Source organism: Barbus barbus, assembly GCF_936440315.1.
Source record: "Barbus barbus genome assembly, chromosome: 12".
Classification (NCBI taxonomy): Eukaryota; Metazoa; Chordata; class Actinopteri; order Cypriniformes; family Cyprinidae; genus Barbus; species Barbus barbus.
In genome coordinates, this window is record NC_136740.1 from 9,317,000 (window position 1) to 9,336,861 (window position 19,862).

Here is a 19,862-nt window from a genome sequence, read left to right on the forward strand (position 1 = left end):
GAGCTGCTGCTAGCTGCTGCTAGCTCAACGAATGCGACAAAATATAAAAATAATACTAACTACGAATGAAAGAAAGCTGGTTGAACCTAATCAAGAGTCTAGATTGTTTCAGCAATCCATTACAGTTTTTAATGCTATAAACACAAAAAGCCTTGCAGTGAGTTTTGTTTATGGATGAAAAATTTGCCAAACATAATAATAATATGTTTTTTAGGATTAGTTTTTCTTAGTGACCTTATTGCCTGCATGCCGCCTATAAACTGTTAGTGTCCTAAAGGGATAGTTCACCCACAAATGTACTCACCTTTGTTGTTTCAAACCTGTATGAGATTCTTTTTTTTCTGTTGAACATTAAATAATATATTTTTAAGAATGGGTAACCAAACAGTTGATGGACCCCAGTTACCAGGGGTGGATTTAGTTAATTGGGAGCCCCAGGCAAATATAGGAATGGGACCCTATACATTTGCACACATTTACCTAAATCAACCTTGAGGTTCCTTTTTTATCGTGATGCTTGCTGCTGCACAATGGTGCCCCGTAGTTGTGTCCAATGTTTCTCCATTTTTCATGTACGTTATAATGGGATTCTTTCATTTACATTTATTCATTTAGCAGACGCTTTTATTGTTTTATGTCGTAGACCACAAAATAGCAATTTACCATTGGGTTATAACGGAAAAACTAAATAAATTATAAAATAATAAACCTGACTCATCCCTTTTCTTAAAAAAATGAAAATAAATGGTTTATAAGTTCAGTTGTGAGAAGTATAAATTATTATATTATTTAAAACGGGTTTATGTGGGTGGATTTTCGCATTGGTCTGAACAAAAACTGCAGACTGGATTATTGAAAATGCACATTCATTCTCTGCCAGTAGCAGGTGCTTTTGGAACATCAGAATGAAATATAGCGTTTTCCCCAGTAATGGCTGTAAACAAAGTAGCGCTCAGCTCATAAAAGAAAATGTCATTGAAATTTTTCTGAAGACAATCAGTTCCCTTCAGAGGTTCATTCTTATAAAAACTTGTGTAAAAAGTGTGAATATAGCCTATATTAACAAGGAAAGTCCACTGATGAGTTACCAGCGCAAGCCTACATTTAATTTGAGGCATTTTAACATGCATGATTGTCATGAGTTAACTCGCAACTTAATCTTAACTTTTCCATAAAATGCATCAGTAATACCCCTTGTGATTTTTTTTATTACTTTGTTTACTTGTTTTGAAAACAACAGCTGCTAACAATTGCTTAGAACGGACTAAAGAGGTTGTCAGGGACATTAAATGTCACCAAACAGGTCAACTCACATCAGCTTTCACAGCCTCATTGTGATTATAATCATTCTCTTGCAAACGTTACTACAGTAACTCAAACATTCAGGAATTACTTTTTTTTTTTTAAATAAAGATTTAAAGAGTTGTCAAAGCACAATAGTGATGACCCTGAAGTTATGCAACCTTTTTCTGCAATAAGTCAGTGGGGAACAAAAAATGTAGAGGGAACCGATGTGATGCTAACTGCCAGGTTGGCCTTTAAAATAAGTCATCACTGCTGCACTCAATGTGCATTGAACAAATTGTTCTTTGTCTAATCATACATCCCACCATGCAAAAACTAATTTTAAATAGGTAGCATGCACCCCAACTATTACAACTTTAATGAAGTCTTTGAGTTTGGCTTCATCACATACCTGCATTTGACTTCCCTCTTGGATCACCCACTGTGAGATATGAACTTCCAAAATTTCCAGTGCAACGACTTTGGAATGTTTTTAATGAGACACAATGTTAAATATTATAAGTATTGATAAGATAATCTGATTCTGACCCATCTTTGGTGGCAAAACTGGACCCAATATATAGAAGGATTATTACTGAAAACAGATCTGCAGCATACTGTACATCTTTTGGTTACATCGAGATTCACTTTCCTTTACAAAGGCCTTAGAGTATTTGAAATTCATGTAGAAACCACTAGATGTCAACAGTATCAAAGAAATGTAACCAATCCGTCTCTGTCCACTGTTATTTAAAACAATAAACCATGAGAAATCTTGTACAATGATTTTACCACAGGTGTGTTTTTAGTAAAAGCATGATTTATGTGAATCACAGTTTCTCTGCTATGTATTTCATTAGTGTATAGCAGGGGTCCAAGGGTTCTTTAATCCAACCCTGATTAAACCCAACTGAACCAGCTAATCAGGATCTGAAGGAGCACTTGATATTTGCAGACATGTGTTTGATCAGGGTTGGAACTGAACTCTGCAGGAAGGTAGATCTCCAGGAACAGGGTTGGGCACCCTTGGTGAATAGAGTTAGTATTGCCAGTAAGCGTAGAATTGTGACTGGATTCTTAAAATGCTATATGCTAATATTTTACAAATGAAAAGGTATGTTTATTTTTTATTTTCTTCATTTAAAAAAAAAAAAGATCTTGCAGATTATTATGTTATTACATTCTCCAAAGGTAGTACCTGCCACCCAAAAGACTACAGCAGAAGTTTAGGCTACATTCACATGAAATTTCCTTTTCGCCTCACACACTGTGGCCATTCCTCAAACAGAAGGCTGCAACAGAATATCTTTTAGAATATTAAGTTATAAATTTGACCATTATTCTTAATTAAGCGTAAACTATTGTAATACGCTTATGACTCGCGAATGTAACGAGCAGTTAATTGAAATAAACCAGGCTTGATGACGCATGTAACCTGAAAAGGCAACCTCCGGAGGATGCAGCCTTCTTCAATTTGAGATACAGCCTGTCTGTATGAACGGGAACGGAAGTCAACCCTGTTGAAAAAAAAACAGCATATGCTGGTTAGGTATGTTTTGAATCAAGGTGTCACACTCCTCTGGGAGCAAGGGAATGAAGGAGCGAGGGGTAAACTTCTGTGAAGGTTTTGATCAAGACAAACAAAGGTACAAACTCTGTGATGACATTTAACACCGAACACAGGACACTGGAAACACTGGGCTAATAAACACAGGATAACGAGGGACTAAACGAGGGAACTAAGGAGACACACCTGGAAACTAATAAAGAACTAATCAAACACAGCTGGGACTAATAGAACTGAATGGGGACAGGAGCAGGAAACACCAAATAAGGGCAGAAGAGAAAGGGAAACACAAGACATGGGCAACCAGGACTGAGTGACACATGACAGCTGGTTTGAACTGGTTTAAGCTGGTCCTTAGCTGGTCATGAGCTGGTTTAAGCTGGTCATGTTAACAAGCGGCTTAGAACCAGCTTAAACCAGCTCAAACCAGCTGCCATGCATCAAAACAAACCTAACCAGCATATGCTGTTTTTTTTCAACAGGGAAGCCTGTATTGCTTAGAATACTGTATTCCTGTATTCCTTTCCTTATCCATAGAATAAGGTTGTCACTTTCATAAATAACCGTACTGTGAGTGAGCGTAACCATATTAAAGACTCAAATACAGAACTGACAAGATTCTTCCAGCAATACTGTTACAGTATAAATATATACTGAATATAATTGTCACCGAACAAATATACTGTCCCAAATTAGGTGTTGTGTCTCATTTCAAATGTTCTAGATGTTTCATTTGTATTCTTCATGTACCCCAGACGTGTCAAACTCCGCTCCTGGAGGGCCACTGTCCTGCTGAGTATAGCTCCAACCAGCTCCAAAACATCCCTGTAAAAAGAAGAGCTGCATCACAGCTCTTACATAGGTACGCTTGGTGCCATCTCACTAAGGCCACACACCTATGCAGAAACATTTAGCATGGCCAGCTACTCAGTGTCTCATTCCCACTCTGGGAACAAGGGTTACATCAGTAACCTAGATGTTCCCTTTCATAGGAATTGTGTCATAATGCAATGGGAATTATATACCATCACAGCATGCAAACAACAGACATACCCTTAACCAGAACATGTCATAGTCAAACTGTAGATGGAGCTCTGATGCCCAGGGACAGTGGTGACAACAGGAAGAATCAAAGGGGACAATACAACATTTCACTCAACATAACAGGTCCACCTTCGCTCTGCCGAAGAACTTCCAAAACTGCTTCACCATCTGAGGGTTTTCCACTCTCCTAGCAAAAGATCCTGCCTGGACAGGTGATCCTCCCCTGTGTTGACATGAATGGCTCACATTAAACGAAGCCCAAAGAAGCATGCAACAAGCCAATGGTAACATCAGGTGGCCCTCACAGACAACACCCCAACCCAGAGAGGAGGCATCTGTCATGATAACATTACAAGAGCAAACCTTCCCCAATGGAACAACTGACTGCAGAAAATGAGTCAGTTTTGATGGCAACAGGGCCCCCTAACATGCACACATCACTCTGAATACGAATGCCCTGTAGTCGCAAAATTGGCATCTTTGTCTCCAAAAGCTAACCTCAGAAAGTGCCTTTGATTTGGCACTCAAAACTCAGCACATTCATTTAAACTGAAATGACGTAAGAATTTTTTTAAGCAGCGGCTATTTGCACTAAGTGTAAGTGATAGAGGCTATTTAAACTAAGTGCAAATAGCTATAGATTCTATTTACACTATGTTAAAATAGCAGGATTTTCTGCTACTTATACTACTTATTGCAAGTAGTGGCAATTATCTGCACCTTAGTATTGTAATACATTATAAAACAATATGCAATAATAACTTATTGAGTGTAAATTTGAATTTTAATTCAAATTATTAAATGGATGACACCTTATTGGGACAAAAGCCCTCCCTACACCTACCCTAACCCTAACCTTTATTTTCAACTTTTTGATTATTTCCTTCATTTTTATTAAAAATAAATGCTTTTCTGATGTCATTTGAAATTTGAAAAGTGAGAAAAAAGTTTGCCAAAAGGCGGATTCGAACCAGGATCGATCGCGTCAAAAGAAGTATGATACACTCTTTACCATCTGCATTACTGGAGCTGACAACTGTCTTTTATAATATTGAATATCCCCATCACACGTTTATGGGCGGAGTTAGTGTAAAACAAGGGGGGCTATTTGCACTTAGTGTAAATAGACACTCCGAATTATTTCGGCGTGCCACAGTCCTCCCTGGAAGCCCAGGAGTTGAGGAGGGCCAACGCAAGTATGCCGCCTACCAGATTCCCACGAAGCAAACAGAGCATGCATGTTCAGAGCATGCAAAGAAAGATTTTGTTGGAAATTGCATGCATTCGTATACATATGCAATTTGGTGAATATGTAAAGCATAACAGATCTGCGACACCTTGATGCACACGCTTCAACCACTATCTTGGGTGAGGTTTCCACTTTTTCTTGCTGGAGATTCCTAGTTGGCCCCGAGTAATCAACTGCTCACCAAGGAGCAATTTGAAATCAAGGAACTTCAGTGGTTTCTTTCCCAGAAGCTGGAGCTAAACTCTGCCAGACAGTGGCCCTGCAGGAACAAGTTTGGACAACTCTGGTGAAGGAGTAGCATGAAGCTGAAAGTTATGCTGGAGAATGGATTTATTTCTTTAAAAATTGTTAGCCTTTCAAAAACCTTGTAATCCAAGTTGTCTGTTTACTGATTGTAGTGAAAAATAAAAGATAAAAAACAAGAATATGAAGGAGAGGTGTTTGCTTACAGAAGCCATGCATGCTAATGTTTTGTTGCAGGTCTGTGACTCCCCCTGAACTATCAGGGCTAAAATTATGCAGTGTGAACCCAGCATTATTTGTCAAAATGAGTCATACTGACCACTGACCATGTAAGCCTCTGGGGAATCATCTGCAACAAGGAAAAGTGGCAGAGTCTGTAATAAAACCTGAATCAACATTAGCTTGGCGCTCCAGAGGTGGTGAAAACTCAGCCAAACACATGAAGTTTTAATTTTTGTTTTTATTTACACCGCAATAAGAAGTGTACAACCTATGTAAACTCATTGAAAGTCCAAGTCAAGTCTGAAGTCTTTGGTCACGAGTCCGAGTCGAGTCTCAAGTCATTTAATGGCTCGCTAAAAAAATCCTATTCATAATCCTCATGTACTGAAATCTTCATATTTACAAAGCTGTTTTATAGGCTATAGACAAAATATATAATCTATGATCTGCTTTTTTTTTTGAGAGAGAGTCCTATGTATCATATGACACATAAGAAAATATGTGACACAGATATTACAAAACCATACAAAAAGTATTTATTTTTTATATAAGTCAGGGGTATTCAATTAAAGTTCCAAGAGGCACGGCCTTTATATTTTCTTCCAAGCAGAAGATTATATATATATATATATATATATATATATATATATATTTTTTTTTTTTACATGTATTTTTACATTTAGATACATGTGAGGCCATGTGACCAAAAATAAAATAAAATAAATATATAAATACTGTTTCTGTTCAGGCTTTTCCTCTTGAAATCTATACTATTTTAATATTTTACTTAAAAGCATTATCTACTAAAAGTGTCTACAATAATCAAAACGTTCTCATCTTGAGCAGAAAAAAAGATAACCAGCAGTTTCAAAGTCTAAGTTCTATCCTAGCCATCTAACAACAATTTTCCCAATTATAAGTACTCGATATGCAGTGCAGAACAAACTGCAATGGGCTGGTAATTCAGAGATTCAGGAACAGCAATGACAACAGGTCTTTCAAACAAGGAGAGATGAAAACACAGGAACAGAACTGAGAACACTAGACAACAAAGGAATGGCAGGACATGGACAACCTGACAAAGAATGATTGCAACACAACAGTAAATATAGGGGAGACCGTAATGAGCACCAGGATGGTTGGCCTGATTAACTCGTCAGCACAAAGAGTTGCCCAGCAATGCTGTCATCCAACCAGGCCAAAGACAGAAACACACAACAACACATCAAAATTAACACACAGACCTGTGAACTATGAAAAAGGGTGCAGCTGAAATTGCATACTTCCCTATGCCACAGTTATATATATTTTTTTTATGTTTTGCTTCCCTGTGTTTCACTGGAAAGAAAACAAACTTTATTAAGTATAGTTCAACAAGGAACAGTTTTTACTTCATGTACTAGTCACAAACAGTGTTGTGCAAGTTACTGCCAATCTGTAATACATTACAGATTACTTGTTACTGTTATTTAAAAGTAATCCCTTACCTTACAATATTACTGTCTCAGAATTGTAATGCGTTACATGACTCCTGTATTACTTTTGAGTTACTTTCACCAAAATATCTACAGAAGTAGAACTTAACATTCTAAAATGACAAAATGTACTAGAGCCCTGCCCTAATGACAAAGTGTTTATATTTCGTTCCGGCTTTTTATTAAGTTCATTTAGAAAAAAACATTTGGAGCATTTTTTGTTCATCAAATAAGTTTTTTTCTTTCTTAAAGTAACGACCAAGTGGTCAGCAGCAGACCGGCAGGCTGATCATAGCTTATGTTTTATAAATTTAGCCTTCTCAAATCATCATGACTTGCCTAAAATAAAATCTATAGATATATTAAAACAGTTCAAGCATATAACAATGTTTAAACCTTTAAACTAAATGTGCGCTGCATCCAGTAGTTTGTGCAGAGAGTGGAAGCTAAAGCGCAGGACATGAGGCACCAGCGCAATCAATTACAATTTTTTTTTCAATGGAAACAACTTGTGCCATAATTTTGCTCATAAGAGTAATACATAATTTGTAACTGTAAAGGGTCTACTTTTATTTGTGTGCACTCACAATATTAAAAAAACGTTGTGCTTTTATCTTGAACAGGAGCGCTTCACAAAAATGAACCGAAAGTCAGCGAATACATGCCTCACAGACATGATAAATATCTATATCGAAAGCTTTAAATTACTACTTAACGAAATAAATAAAAACAAAAACTATTTAATATAATCGTTATCCGTGAAGATGCACTTCTCTCTAAAGGCGCGTCTAATGAGGAGATGGCGAATCCTTACTATTTCCCCAGACACATTCATGGTAATTACTTTTGCTTTATTGTGTGTATTTGAAGGCATTTCTGTCTTCATCTGTGCTGACGGCTCGCTGCGGGACACTAAACACTGCCAAGTCGGTCTTGACAGTCGCTGCAGCACGGACTCATGTTGCTTCCATGATGGATGTCTAAAATATAAAGAGAAGGAGAAGCCTAAAACAGCCGCGTCTGAACTATGACGTGAATATTGGCCCGAAGCCCGGCTCTATGGATGTAAAAAAGTCAGAGCCTGACTTTAAATTAAATAAAATAAAATCGGGGGCTAAAAGTGTGTTGTAACGCAAGCGTTACTGAACATGTACCGAGTAAAATATTACTGAAAATTGATTAATAATGCCTTACACTACTGCGTTACAGCAAAAAGTAATACGTTACTGTAATGCATTACTTTTGTAACTCGTTACTCCCAACACTGGTCACAAAATTAGTTACAATGTAGAAGGAAAGGTTATGTGAACCGCTTATTAATTAAAGGATAGAATCAGGAAGTTACAGACTTGGGTGGAATATATTTTGCCTGAAGGAAATGGACAACATTATTTCAGATAAGTTTCTGTAGCTGGTGCCAAAGCACATATATATATATAATTATGTGTGGACATAAATGAACACAAAGCACAATAGACTTCAAGTAAATATTAAGATAGTGACGAAAGAGTCAACTGTGATGACCACAAGATTGTTGTCTTTATGCTATGCAAATAACGAACATAACATTCCATCAGTTGTCATCCATTGACATTTGTTAAATGAGGAAGTTATGATTATGAGAACAAAAGTTTAATTCATTAATTGCAATGCAGCGGTTACTAAAACATGGATCGGATTGTGGCACTGAAACTGAATTAATGTTAAAAGCCATTACTATGACAGTATACGAGAGAGAATGTAAGAACTTCCTAGACTGTAAAAAATACTGGGGCACAGTGTTCTAATAACCTGAGCCTTGCTGAAGGAACATCACCTTCAACTCAGCCTTGCTAAAACAGAATACTTCCCACAGTCAGTCACAGAATACAACCCATCAGTCAACCACAACATCATGGGATTCAGCAACACTATTGCCAACCAGAAAAGCAAGGCCCCTTACAGTTTAACTCGCAAGGAAATCAATCCAAAACACATATATGATCGCCAACGCCTTTTGGATATCAGCAACGCGTACAAACAACAACTCTCGCCGGCGGCTACTGAGAAGCTACAAGGCCTTTGTTTACTGCTAGAGACCGTGGCCTCGCCTACTGACGCTACCTGCACAAGGCAGCGTTGCAAGCGATGTGAGAGAGGATGGAAGTGTGGTAAGCGCGAAGGTATACGAGCTAGGCTAAGGGCTAACCCCACAAGACCGGCTTTTCCAACACTCATGCTCTCAAACATTCGCTCTCTGAAAAACAAAACTGGGCTTAATTCAACTCAGTCGGTCTACACAGCATGAGGCAAGGGATTATTGTGTGTCTGTTTTCACCGAAACATGGCTAAACGACAACATCCCGGACTCTGCCATTCAGCAGCACGGGCTAACCAGCTACCGAGCGGATAGAGATTCATCACTGTCTGGTAAGACCCGCGGAGGTGGCTTGTGTGTGTATATCAACAAAGACTGGTGTAACAATGTATTATCAAAACACTGTTCATCGCTGGTGGAGTTTATGTTTGTGAGGTGTCGACCGTTCTATCTGCCGCGGGAGTTCACGGTCATTGTTATCGTCGCGGTTTACATTCCCCCGTATGCAAACGCTAAGGACGCGCTTCGTGAACTGTATAGCGCCATCAGCGAACAACAAACAAATAACCCTGATGGCTTTTTCATCATAGCCGGTGACTTCAACCATGCAAACTTAAAGACAGTTTTGCCAAAGTTCTACCAACATGTGAAACAACACACTGGACTTTGTTTACACAACACTAAAGAACGCTTACAAGGCTGTACCCCGCCCCCACCTCAGTGAACACAGCTGCAAAGATCATCGGTGCCCCTCTCCCCTCCATCCTGGACATTTTCCTTACACGATGCTCCAGCAAAACCAACAGCATCGTGAAGGACTCCACCCATCCCTCCCACAGTCTCTTCCAGCTCCTACCATCAGGAAGATGGTATCGGAGCATCAGAGCCCGCTCCGCCAGACTGCTCAACAGCTTTTTCCCCCAGGCTGTGAGAGCCCTGAACTCAAACCACCCCGCCCCCCTCTGAAAGCCCATGCAAACCCCTACCTCCTGAAACATGGACCACCCCCAACCTTACCACACCAAATAAAAAACTGTATGGAACTTTTTTGTGCAATTCAAAGTGTGCTACACACAGGTGAGTGGGCCTGTACAAACCACTTGTAGTAACACACTCTCCTCTATGTGCACTAGACACTTTACACACACTGCTGCGTGTACACAATCCCACAAAAGACTCAGCAATATATGTATGTTTACATGCTCAGGTACTACAAATCATCCTGCACTGTTCCCCAACCAGCTGCTTGACTCAAAATGTCTCTCTTTGCACATGTACAGTATTTGTGAAGCATTCGTATAGTTTGTATTTTTTACCTTTTATTTTTTTTAGTTTGCATAGGGTAAATATTTATATATAGTATACTTATAGTTAAAATCTGTCAGTAGGTTAGTTGTGTATAGGTTTATAGTGTTTTTTTACTTCATTGTTGTATGTCTGTATTTATGTAGCACCGTGCTCCTGTGAGGCACGACATTTCGTTCCACTGAATGTCCCCACATGTAGCGGAATGACAATAAAGCTCAACTTGACTTGTATTTCCTCATGCATTTAACGGGGTGTGATCATTCTCAGTCTGGTTATGCGGGGGTTGAGTTCTGTTTAAAAGCTGCGCAGGGAGGAAGTTTTCACAAATTGTTCAAGGGTGTGAAGGTAAACATATCTACTGGTAAAGACACATCTACAGGTAAATAAAATAAGCATATCTTTATGTTAAGCATAAGTTTTTTTTTGTTATCAGTTATTTAATGTGGAATACAAAATCTAAGACTACTATTGACCGTATTGTTTGGTAAATTGTATTTTTATATTTTATATATTTATATACTAATACATATAAAGTTAATTATAATTAATATACAAGGGATAATATATAAAAACGTATTTAACAGCATAACCATGTGAGTGAAATATTGAAGAGAGATTACCTAGAAAGAGTGCATCTATCTATCTTTTTTATTTTTATTTATTTTAGTTTGGTTATTTAGTTATTTGAAGTATAAATTAGATTTCAAACCAGACTCTTAGGCTTAAACAAATAACTGCTTTTATAACTGTAGAGTGAAAAATACTTGTTTGTAGTATGGCATTTGTTTTCTATAGACAGCATTTAGCTTAATGTTTATCTCAGTACTAACCCATTTTATTGTATTATTTTTAGAATTAATTCCATGCGTAAATGTGTATTATATCAGATTTTTTATCCTAATTCAGATTAATTTGATTAAATGCATTATTTAATCAAATGCAAATGCTTTCCTTCAGACATGGAGAACAAGCTGATGCTTTTGGTTGTTTGTGTGATTGGTTGTGCAGTGTCGTGCATTAAGGCTGATGGGCACCTATCAACGCCAACAAATTTGACTGTAAGAATACCATTTACACCTTTCCACCATTACTTGGTCCAAAGAACTATTATTTCCCTTTTGAACAACATTGGACAAAAAAAATCAATTGTTTAGAATCCACATCAAACTTAGTTCCTGGCGAGCAACTGTTCTGTAGAGTTTAGCTCCAACACCTGCTAGGAAGTTTTTAGCACTGCTTGATTAGCTGGGTCAGGTGTGTTTAATTAGGGTTGTTGCTAAGCTCTGCAGGTCTGTGGCCCTCTAGGAGCTAATGCTGCGTTCCAGGCAACCCGTAATCCGTGTTTTTCCAATCTTCTACCCGTGAAAGTGCACTGGAATGGCCGTTAAACCCGTGACTTCCCACCCATGAACTCGTACTAGATCGACTTACTCCCAGTTCCGCGCTCTGACGTCACATAGCCTGCGAAACAACAATGGCAGCCCCTATGGATGCGGTGTTTATGCAAGTGACACACAGTGAGAAATAGACTTTAGGACAATATAACGTAATAAAAGGTATAGCATTCTCTTCCCTTATGCGCCGTTTTTCCTCCTCCTCTTCCTCCTCCTACTGGAACTCTACAAAGTCGTGAGTCGTGGCTTGAAGTCGTGACTTACAGGCTCAAAAACCTGCCTGGAACGCAGCATAAGTTGGATATGCTATAATACCCTTGATATACTATTGTTAATAAAGCAGAGGGTGTAATGATGACAAATGCATATCTGATATTTCTTTCTTATTTTTCTTACTGATAGTCCAAAATCACCCGCAGTGAGTGTGGAAGAACCAAACTGTGTTTGGACAAACCTAAAGGATGTGATCCCTCAGGCAGCTCTCAGTGTTTCTTCTCCTCAGTACAGATTATCTTAAGTAGGTCTACCTTCAATCTGACGGTTGAGCTCAGTGGCAACTCCATCGGTTACATTGCTTTAGCAGCTGGAGTGACATCTAGTGTGCCTCAGGTATACAAAGCACATTTTACATCACACTTGCCTGTGTGAACCATACTTCTTAAAGCAAAGCAGATAACTTGTTTTGACAAAATTATGTGTGTACAGGTCTGATATGTGCAAATTTGATAAATAAGCTCCTGTGGCAGGTTGAACTTCCTCTGCTGGCGAAATATACATGCATGTGAACACCTTAATCACAGTATTGCTGCTCTGACGGAAGTGTGCATGTGCTTGTGATGCTCATTAATGACGTGACACGCACCTGCAGTAAAACACAGATTAGAAACGATGGCGGGGAAGAAAGCATCGCATTTCTGGGGAAAACACAACTCTCTGCCATCAGTCTCTGTTCCTTACCCTCATCCAGAAACAGCTAGTGGAACACGATGGCAGCATAGGCAAACGAATTTGATCAGATTTCTATGGCGCTGAAAAAGCATGGAATACAACCATACAAAAGTGTTTTGCATTAGACGTAAATAAATTAAAACAAAGGCCAGTAACACACCTGCTCTTTCTGAGTCCATCATTTGTGCTGTGCAGTGGGGTTATGTGAATAATGGCAGTAAAAAATTAACCACAATTCTTAGCGAATAATAAGAATAATGGAAATTGCATGTAAACGGGAGTGAAGAGCTTTGCTCTTGACATAAACGTAAACATCATAATGCGATTAAGTCCTTACTCTTATTGTTGGAAATAATCACATTATTTGTGCACATGTAAACGTAGTCTCTGAGTGGTTAATGCTAAGACAACAGTGACTGACCTTCCTGCTGTGAGCCCTGGCCTATAGCCAAAGGGGCGCTGGAGGCTCGCACAGGACACTGGACAAGGAAGCATCTGAGGCGCTTTGGTAGGGATTCCCAATTTCGTTGGTATCGACGTGATGTCGAAAGTGACCGACTGAAAGAGAACTTGTGTAACTCTCAGGTTAACATGATTTCACCGAGTCCAAAATGTTCCTGGATCAACATCCTTGTTGATCCTGGAGCAACATCCCAAGCAACCAATCAGAATTGAGGAATACATTTACAGGAAATGTCAGTAACCTTACAACCAGAGATAGGTGCTTCTACACCCTTGTTATTCAACTATCATTTCCCTCTGATTTTAGGGATGAATTATGGGTAAGGTTCGGTTTATGGGTAGAGATAGGGTTCAATGTTTTGGAAAATAATGTTGATCCAGGAACATGTCGTACTTGGCAAAATCATGGCGACCGTAATCCTCATTCCCTAAAGGAAGAGAACAGAGACATCAGGTCCCGTCGTCACAGCTGATGTACCACCGCTGAGAGGTCGGGTCGTTTAGTTTACATTTGAAGAAGATTGGTCTCTCTAGCGAGGTTCCTAATGTCAGGGAACGAGGGTTACATACGTAACCACAACGTTCTCTTGTCTAGTTGGAAACCAACCACCTCATCCTGTTTTCACATTACTGAGGCAGTCTGCTTAGTGCCATGTCCACTTAACAGATTACACGGGTCATAAGAAATCATTATAAAATTCACTCTTTTTACAGGGCCTCAATATCATCTTTGTCTGTGGCAATAATAATGGCAGGTTCTTCTTCCGGACTGCAACATTCTCAAATGATACACTGGTGACAACAAATATAGTAAGGATAATATTTTTTAGAGTATTGTTTGTGCACTTCTACAGATCTTTTCCATTTTTACAAGAGTGTGGAAATTGAATATCAAATGTATTTGATATACGGTACAATGCCCTTTTTTTTTTTGTTCCAGTCCAATGTGAATAATATCCAGGGTTCAATACAACCAAGCATGATTCAGTGTGTTTTCAGCATTCCCTTTGATGCAAACACCATCAACTTCCTAAGCAATGCCAATGCCACAAACGTCAACATCAGCAACATTGCTAATTCCCAGCTGAATGTTTTCCTTGACATCTTGCTGGGTTCAACCAATGGTGAGTTTGATCACTTTTCAACATGTTACAGGTTGTTATTGGACATGTAACTGACACTGAAAGAAATATACTGTAGTTCTTGAAAAAATCTGTAAGACAAATACTGTGGTGCTGAAACTTAAACATTGACAATCAGGCATTAAATATCATTCTGAATAGTGACAAAACTAAAGCAATCATATTGGGTACTTCCAAGTCTAATTCTTGTTACCTCATATACTGTATGGATGGACTGCACACACACACACACACACACACACACACACAAAAAAATCTGGGTGTTATTTGATTCTGATATCTGCCTTGATAAGCAAATTACTTTTGTCATTAAAAATAGCTTTGTACCAGTTAAGAATTATTTCCATTGACTTTTTATGCTGTGGACAAGGCTATCCATGATTTTATTACATCCGGATTGGACTTTAGGTATTTCCAGTCCATATTTGCAGGCTCAGATAGTTGCAGACTGCTGACTGGTATTAAAAAACATGACCAAATTGCTCCAGTTCTGGCTTCTTTTCTTTGTATTCCTGTCTATTTTAGAATTCAGTTTCTACTGATAGTTTATGGCCCTTGGTGGTCCTTTGTATTGCAGTTTGGTCAGTGTAAGCTGTTTAAATGTGCTTTAGAAATAACAATTACTTAACCTAGAAGTAAACAGAAAGATTTTGTAAAATAAATATGAAAATACATTTTTACAAATTTATCAAATATTGTAGATTTTGCACTATTTCTAGGTCATTAATCAAATGAGCAAATTTATCACATCGAACTACACATTCATATTAACAAAACATATTTTTTTTTAGCATTTTTTAAACTTTCACTTAAAATGTGTGTGTTTGTGTGTGTGTGTGTGTGTGTGTGTATATATGTGACCCTGGACCACAAAACCAGTCTTAAATCGCTGGGGTATATTTGTAGCAATAGCCAAAAATACATTGTATGGGTCAAAATGATTGATTTTTCTTTTATGCCAAAAATCATTAGGACAGTAAAGATCATGTTCCATGAAGATATTTTGTAAATTTCCTACTGTAAGTATATCAAAACTTAAATTTTGATATATTTACAGTTTAAAATTATGCATATTACTCAAATGTATTAGTAATATGCATTGCTAAGAACTTAATTTGGACAACTTTAAAGGCGATTTTCTCAATATTTGGACTTTTTTGCACCCTCAGATTCCAGATTTTCAAATAGTTGTATCTCGGCCAAATATTGTCCGATCCTATTTTCCATAAATCAATGGAAAGCTTATTTATTCCGCTTTCAGTTGATGTATAAATCTCAATTTTGAAAAATTGACACTTATGGCTGGTTTTGTGGTCCAGGGTCACATATATATATCACTTGTGTCAGGAAAATATATAATAAATGCTTAACAGTAGCATTTTTACTCGTTTTACTATTGACTTTTGGTCCTAACTGCACATGCATAAACACTGAGCCGATAGAGTGTTATTTTGCACTTTGTTTTAGGAACTGTTTTGGGAAAACCAAAAAGTGAACTTGGATCCTCTGCTCTGGTGAATCTAACTAATGTCAACTCCACTAATGTTGTAACAGCTAATTCAAATGCCAGCATCTCAATCACTAGCCTACTGAGTCATGGTAAATACATTTCTAATATGTCCTCCAATGATATGTTAAATCAAAAAATCTCAATGCATACAGTTCAAATAACTATCTACTGTATTTTCCTGAATTACAGCTGCATTGTTCCTACTAAGTATCTTCTTGCATCTGATCTGATGGGACCTGAGAGAGACCTGAAGACTAATAATTGCTATTGACTAATATAGATATTTACTAGCATCAGCATGTTTTCCTAAAGTATTCATAACCCCATCGCCTTCTTTCTTTATTTGATTCTTAGATTATTCACAAACATATAGGAAACTCATGCATTTTTGACATATACAGGGTGTTAGACACATTTATAAAGCCTAATGTTTTATTGTGTTCTTTTAATGGTCCTCTAATATTACACTGACAGTAGAATTGATCATGAAAACCCTTTGAAGTTATTTTAAAAACATTAAAAATATTGTTTGACAGAGATGTGACAGACATTTTGGTGAAATTATCTATCACACTGAATAATATCTTTACAGCACATTTTACATTAACACAATATTTATTATATATAATTATATAATAATTTGAGAGTGGCGTGTATTTGCTTTTCCATTTGTTGACATGATATGGTTTGATTCAAACAATATAACAAATAGTGATAAATAAATGATAAACAAGTATTCAGGAAATTCTAGTTATCTAAGCTGACCTTTCTGCAGGGATACTAATGTTTTTTCCAATAATTAAATAAATCAATACATTAAAAATAATATATTCAACATTAAGCATTGCGTCACAATGGCTTCTTTGTTTTACAAATAGAAACAGTATATTTGCAGAATACTATATATTTGTTTAACTAAACTCTGTAATTTAATATTTCATGCAAATCCTACAGTTCCATCTCTAACTGACATGAAGACAGGAGAGAGAACGTGTGGTGAATGGAAAAGAAATGCTTTGATTGATGACCTGTGAATTTTATGTTATTCAAAGACCCAGACAGATCCTGCTCTCAGGGAACAGGGGAAATTGTAGCGTTCCTGAGAAAATAATGTATTTATATTTTATATCATGCTTGGTGTGAGCAAGCCTTAAACCACTAGATGGCACAAAAACTCACATCACCACTTTTTTTTAAGCATCCATGTTTCTAAATGCATCTGGAAAGTTGGCTGATCGTTAAAGCTTTCGTATCGCAGTATGTTCAGCAAAAACTTTTTTTTTTTTTTTACATCTCAAGTAGTAAAGCGAGATATTGAACTGCTTTGCCAGTATCACAACAGTTTGTCTAAATGAGCCTATTAGCCAGAAAGCCTAAAACCTCCTCTCCAACTGACATATAGATGGGACAGAGAGAAAGAGTGACGAATGGAAAAGAAGAATCATGACTGATGGACTGTGAATTTCGAGTAATTCAAAGAGCCAGTAATCATGACTGATCCCGCTTGCAAGGGGAACAGGGGAAATTGGAGCATTCCAGGAAAAATAACATATTGTTGAGACATTTTCAGCAGTGGGAGATGAACTATGAGGGACTCTTGGCTGCTAAATGGCCAGTTCCAAAAAATTATTTCATATTGTGGCGTAACAGTAAGACCCTCAGGTGGTCTAATAACCAATTACTCTCTCATTGCAAACGGACGACGCATTGATCTCTGTCAAAGTTTGCCAGAGGACAAAAAAAAAAAAAAAGACAGAATCTCCAGGGACAACTCTGGGGACTCATGAGTTGCTGTGGCAGCTCTGTACATACAGTTTTAAACCAACATCAATGAAAATGTCTGCTTAACCAAGAAAAGAGTTTATTTTAGTTATGTTTAATCATTCATCCATTCAGAACCATCTGAATGCAATACAAAGTTTGCACTCTGCATTGCCCATAATACCCTGCTGCTCCCATTCTTCATTAGTTTTTTGGTTTACCTGGCAACCAGCTCTTCTTTGTCAAAGACAATGATAGATCCATTCATCTCCGAGCTCACTTAGCCATCATTTTGCCGTGAACATTCTAGTAAGATGTCATTTCGCCACTCATAATTTACAATGTAGACAATTAGCTTGAGCGACTGTCATTTGCAATGGAGTAGGAAGTCATTACGGAGTGAAGGAGATGCTTTTATTGGGCTCAGAGGGCATTCGGAGACAGATGAGAGCAAGGATATGAGCTCTGGCCTCTTTGATAAAGTGTGCCATTAAATTTGTGCTTGTGTGGAGACAAACAGTTTCTAGCTGCCCTGCAGTTGGATCTGTGAATGTGCTACTGTGGTTACACTATCAATTGTTGCTTACAGGAAGGTTGTGTGTTTACATAAAGCTCCAAAGGGTTCCTTCAGAACACAAAGAAACTGTTAATAATACTCATTTTAATCTATTTACAACATAATATGTATACCTGAGATATAAATGAATGTGCATACATGTAAGTAAACATCCTGCACAGACTTATCCAGACTTAAAGAAAAAATACATGTGACAAATTCAACATATGGACCCTTTTCACAGACTGTGAGTTTCCACAGTTATTAGCATCGTAAATAGGTATACGTTTTATAAGTTAACACTGAGTGTTTCCAATATAACAGATAAGGGAGTGACGGGATGGCAAATAATTTTCTCTTGCAAGCATCATAATCAATCACCCTATATTTTCCCCCTCTTTTGTATGATCAAGAATTCTATATTTCTTTCATTTTAGTTTTGAATAAATTAAGCATTCAAAACCAATAAAAATACATGTTAATGAATGCAGTAACACTTTAGTTTAGTGACCAATTCTCACTGTTAACTAGTTGCTTTTTAGCATGCATATTGCCAGCATTTTGGCTGTTTATTACACCTTATTCTGCATGACCGCATGACCATATTTTAAATCCCTTGATCATACCCCATACCTAATTCAAATTCAAATTCAAATTCAAATTCTATTTGTCACATACATATACATACATATTACGACATGTAGTGAAATGTATTGTACGACTGTCCAACAAATTGTCCAACAAAATTAAGAAAAACCTCAAGTTTACAAAAATACAAATAGAAAAAGTACAGTAAACATATTGTGACGAGCGTCCCGATGATCTATCAGCGTTGCCCTGGAAACGGACGAGGAACACCTGCGCTCGCTCGTTATGGAGGAGGCGAGCGCACCTGTCCCCAATCTGGCCGCAGCCAGATAAGCTGTGTGAGCCTGACTCTCGAGGAATCTCAGCTCCGAAGCGCACTAACCCTAATGCTCTGTATCATTCGTCTCTCTTTCAGACACGAGCCTCTGAACGACCCAGCCTACGCCGAAGGCCGAGCCGGTCCTTCAAGCCACCGTCACGCACCAGAGAGCACGACACTCACCGCTAACCCTCTCTTCACCTACCCTGCGATCACCACGAATAAAATCCACCCTCCGGGGTATTCTCAGAGGGTTGGGATCCCGACGACTGGGCGAGCGCGTTGGGTCCTCTCCTCACCGGCGAAGCTCAGCGCGCATACATTAGCCTCTCCCTCGAAGAGGGCAGCCGCTACGGGGATGTGAAGCGGGAAATCCTGGCTCGCGTTGGATTATCGCCGGTCTGCGCCGCCCAACAGTTCCAGGACTGGGTGTTTCAGCCCCGGGTTCCAGCTCGCACACGGGCGGCCGATCTAACGCGTCTCGCCCATCATTGGCTCATGAATGGCGACCCCACCGCTGCTCAGGTAACGGAACGAGTCGTCATCGATCGCCTCCTACGGGCCTTACCCCGGGGGTTCCGCCATGCCGTGGGAATGAGGAACCCCACTACCACCTTGGAGCTAGTCGAGGTGATCGAGCTGGCAGAGGCGGCCCAACGCCGAGATGCTGGGGAGCGAGGGCCGTTTTTTCCCCGGAGGGTGGTCCAGGGACA

At 38.5% G+C, this 19,862-nt stretch overlaps 1 protein-coding gene across 1 annotated transcript; it reads left to right on the forward strand.

Moving 5' to 3' along the window:
* Positions 1-10,800: 10,800 nt before the first annotated feature.
* On the forward strand, positions 10,801-16,468 carry LOC306877699 (putative ferric-chelate reductase 1). The gene is made up of 7 exons (XM_079429609.1): positions 10,801-10,848; positions 11,427-11,527; positions 12,266-12,472; positions 13,988-14,083; positions 14,214-14,397; positions 15,883-16,014; positions 16,115-16,468. Exons 2-7 carry the CDS (start codon positions 11,429-11,431, stop codon positions 16,153-16,155), a joined length of 759 nt encoding a protein of 252 aa, XP_079285735.1. The 5' UTR covers positions 10,801-10,848; positions 11,427-11,428; the 3' UTR covers positions 16,156-16,468.
* The last annotated feature ends 3,394 nt before the right edge of the window (positions 16,469-19,862 follow it).

Coding starts and splice junctions, on each gene's coding strand:
- LOC306877699 (XM_079429609.1), top strand. CDS start 11,429: ATGGAGAACAAGCTGATGCTTTTGGTTGTTTGTGTGATTGGTTGTGCA. Junction 12,473..13,987: donor TGACATCTAGTGTGCCTCAG/GTATACAAAGCA, acceptor CTCTTTTTACAG/GGCCTCAATATCATCTTTGT. Junction 14,084..14,213: donor CACTGGTGACAACAAATATA/GTAAGGATAATA, acceptor TTTTTGTTCCAG/TCCAATGTGAATAATATCCA.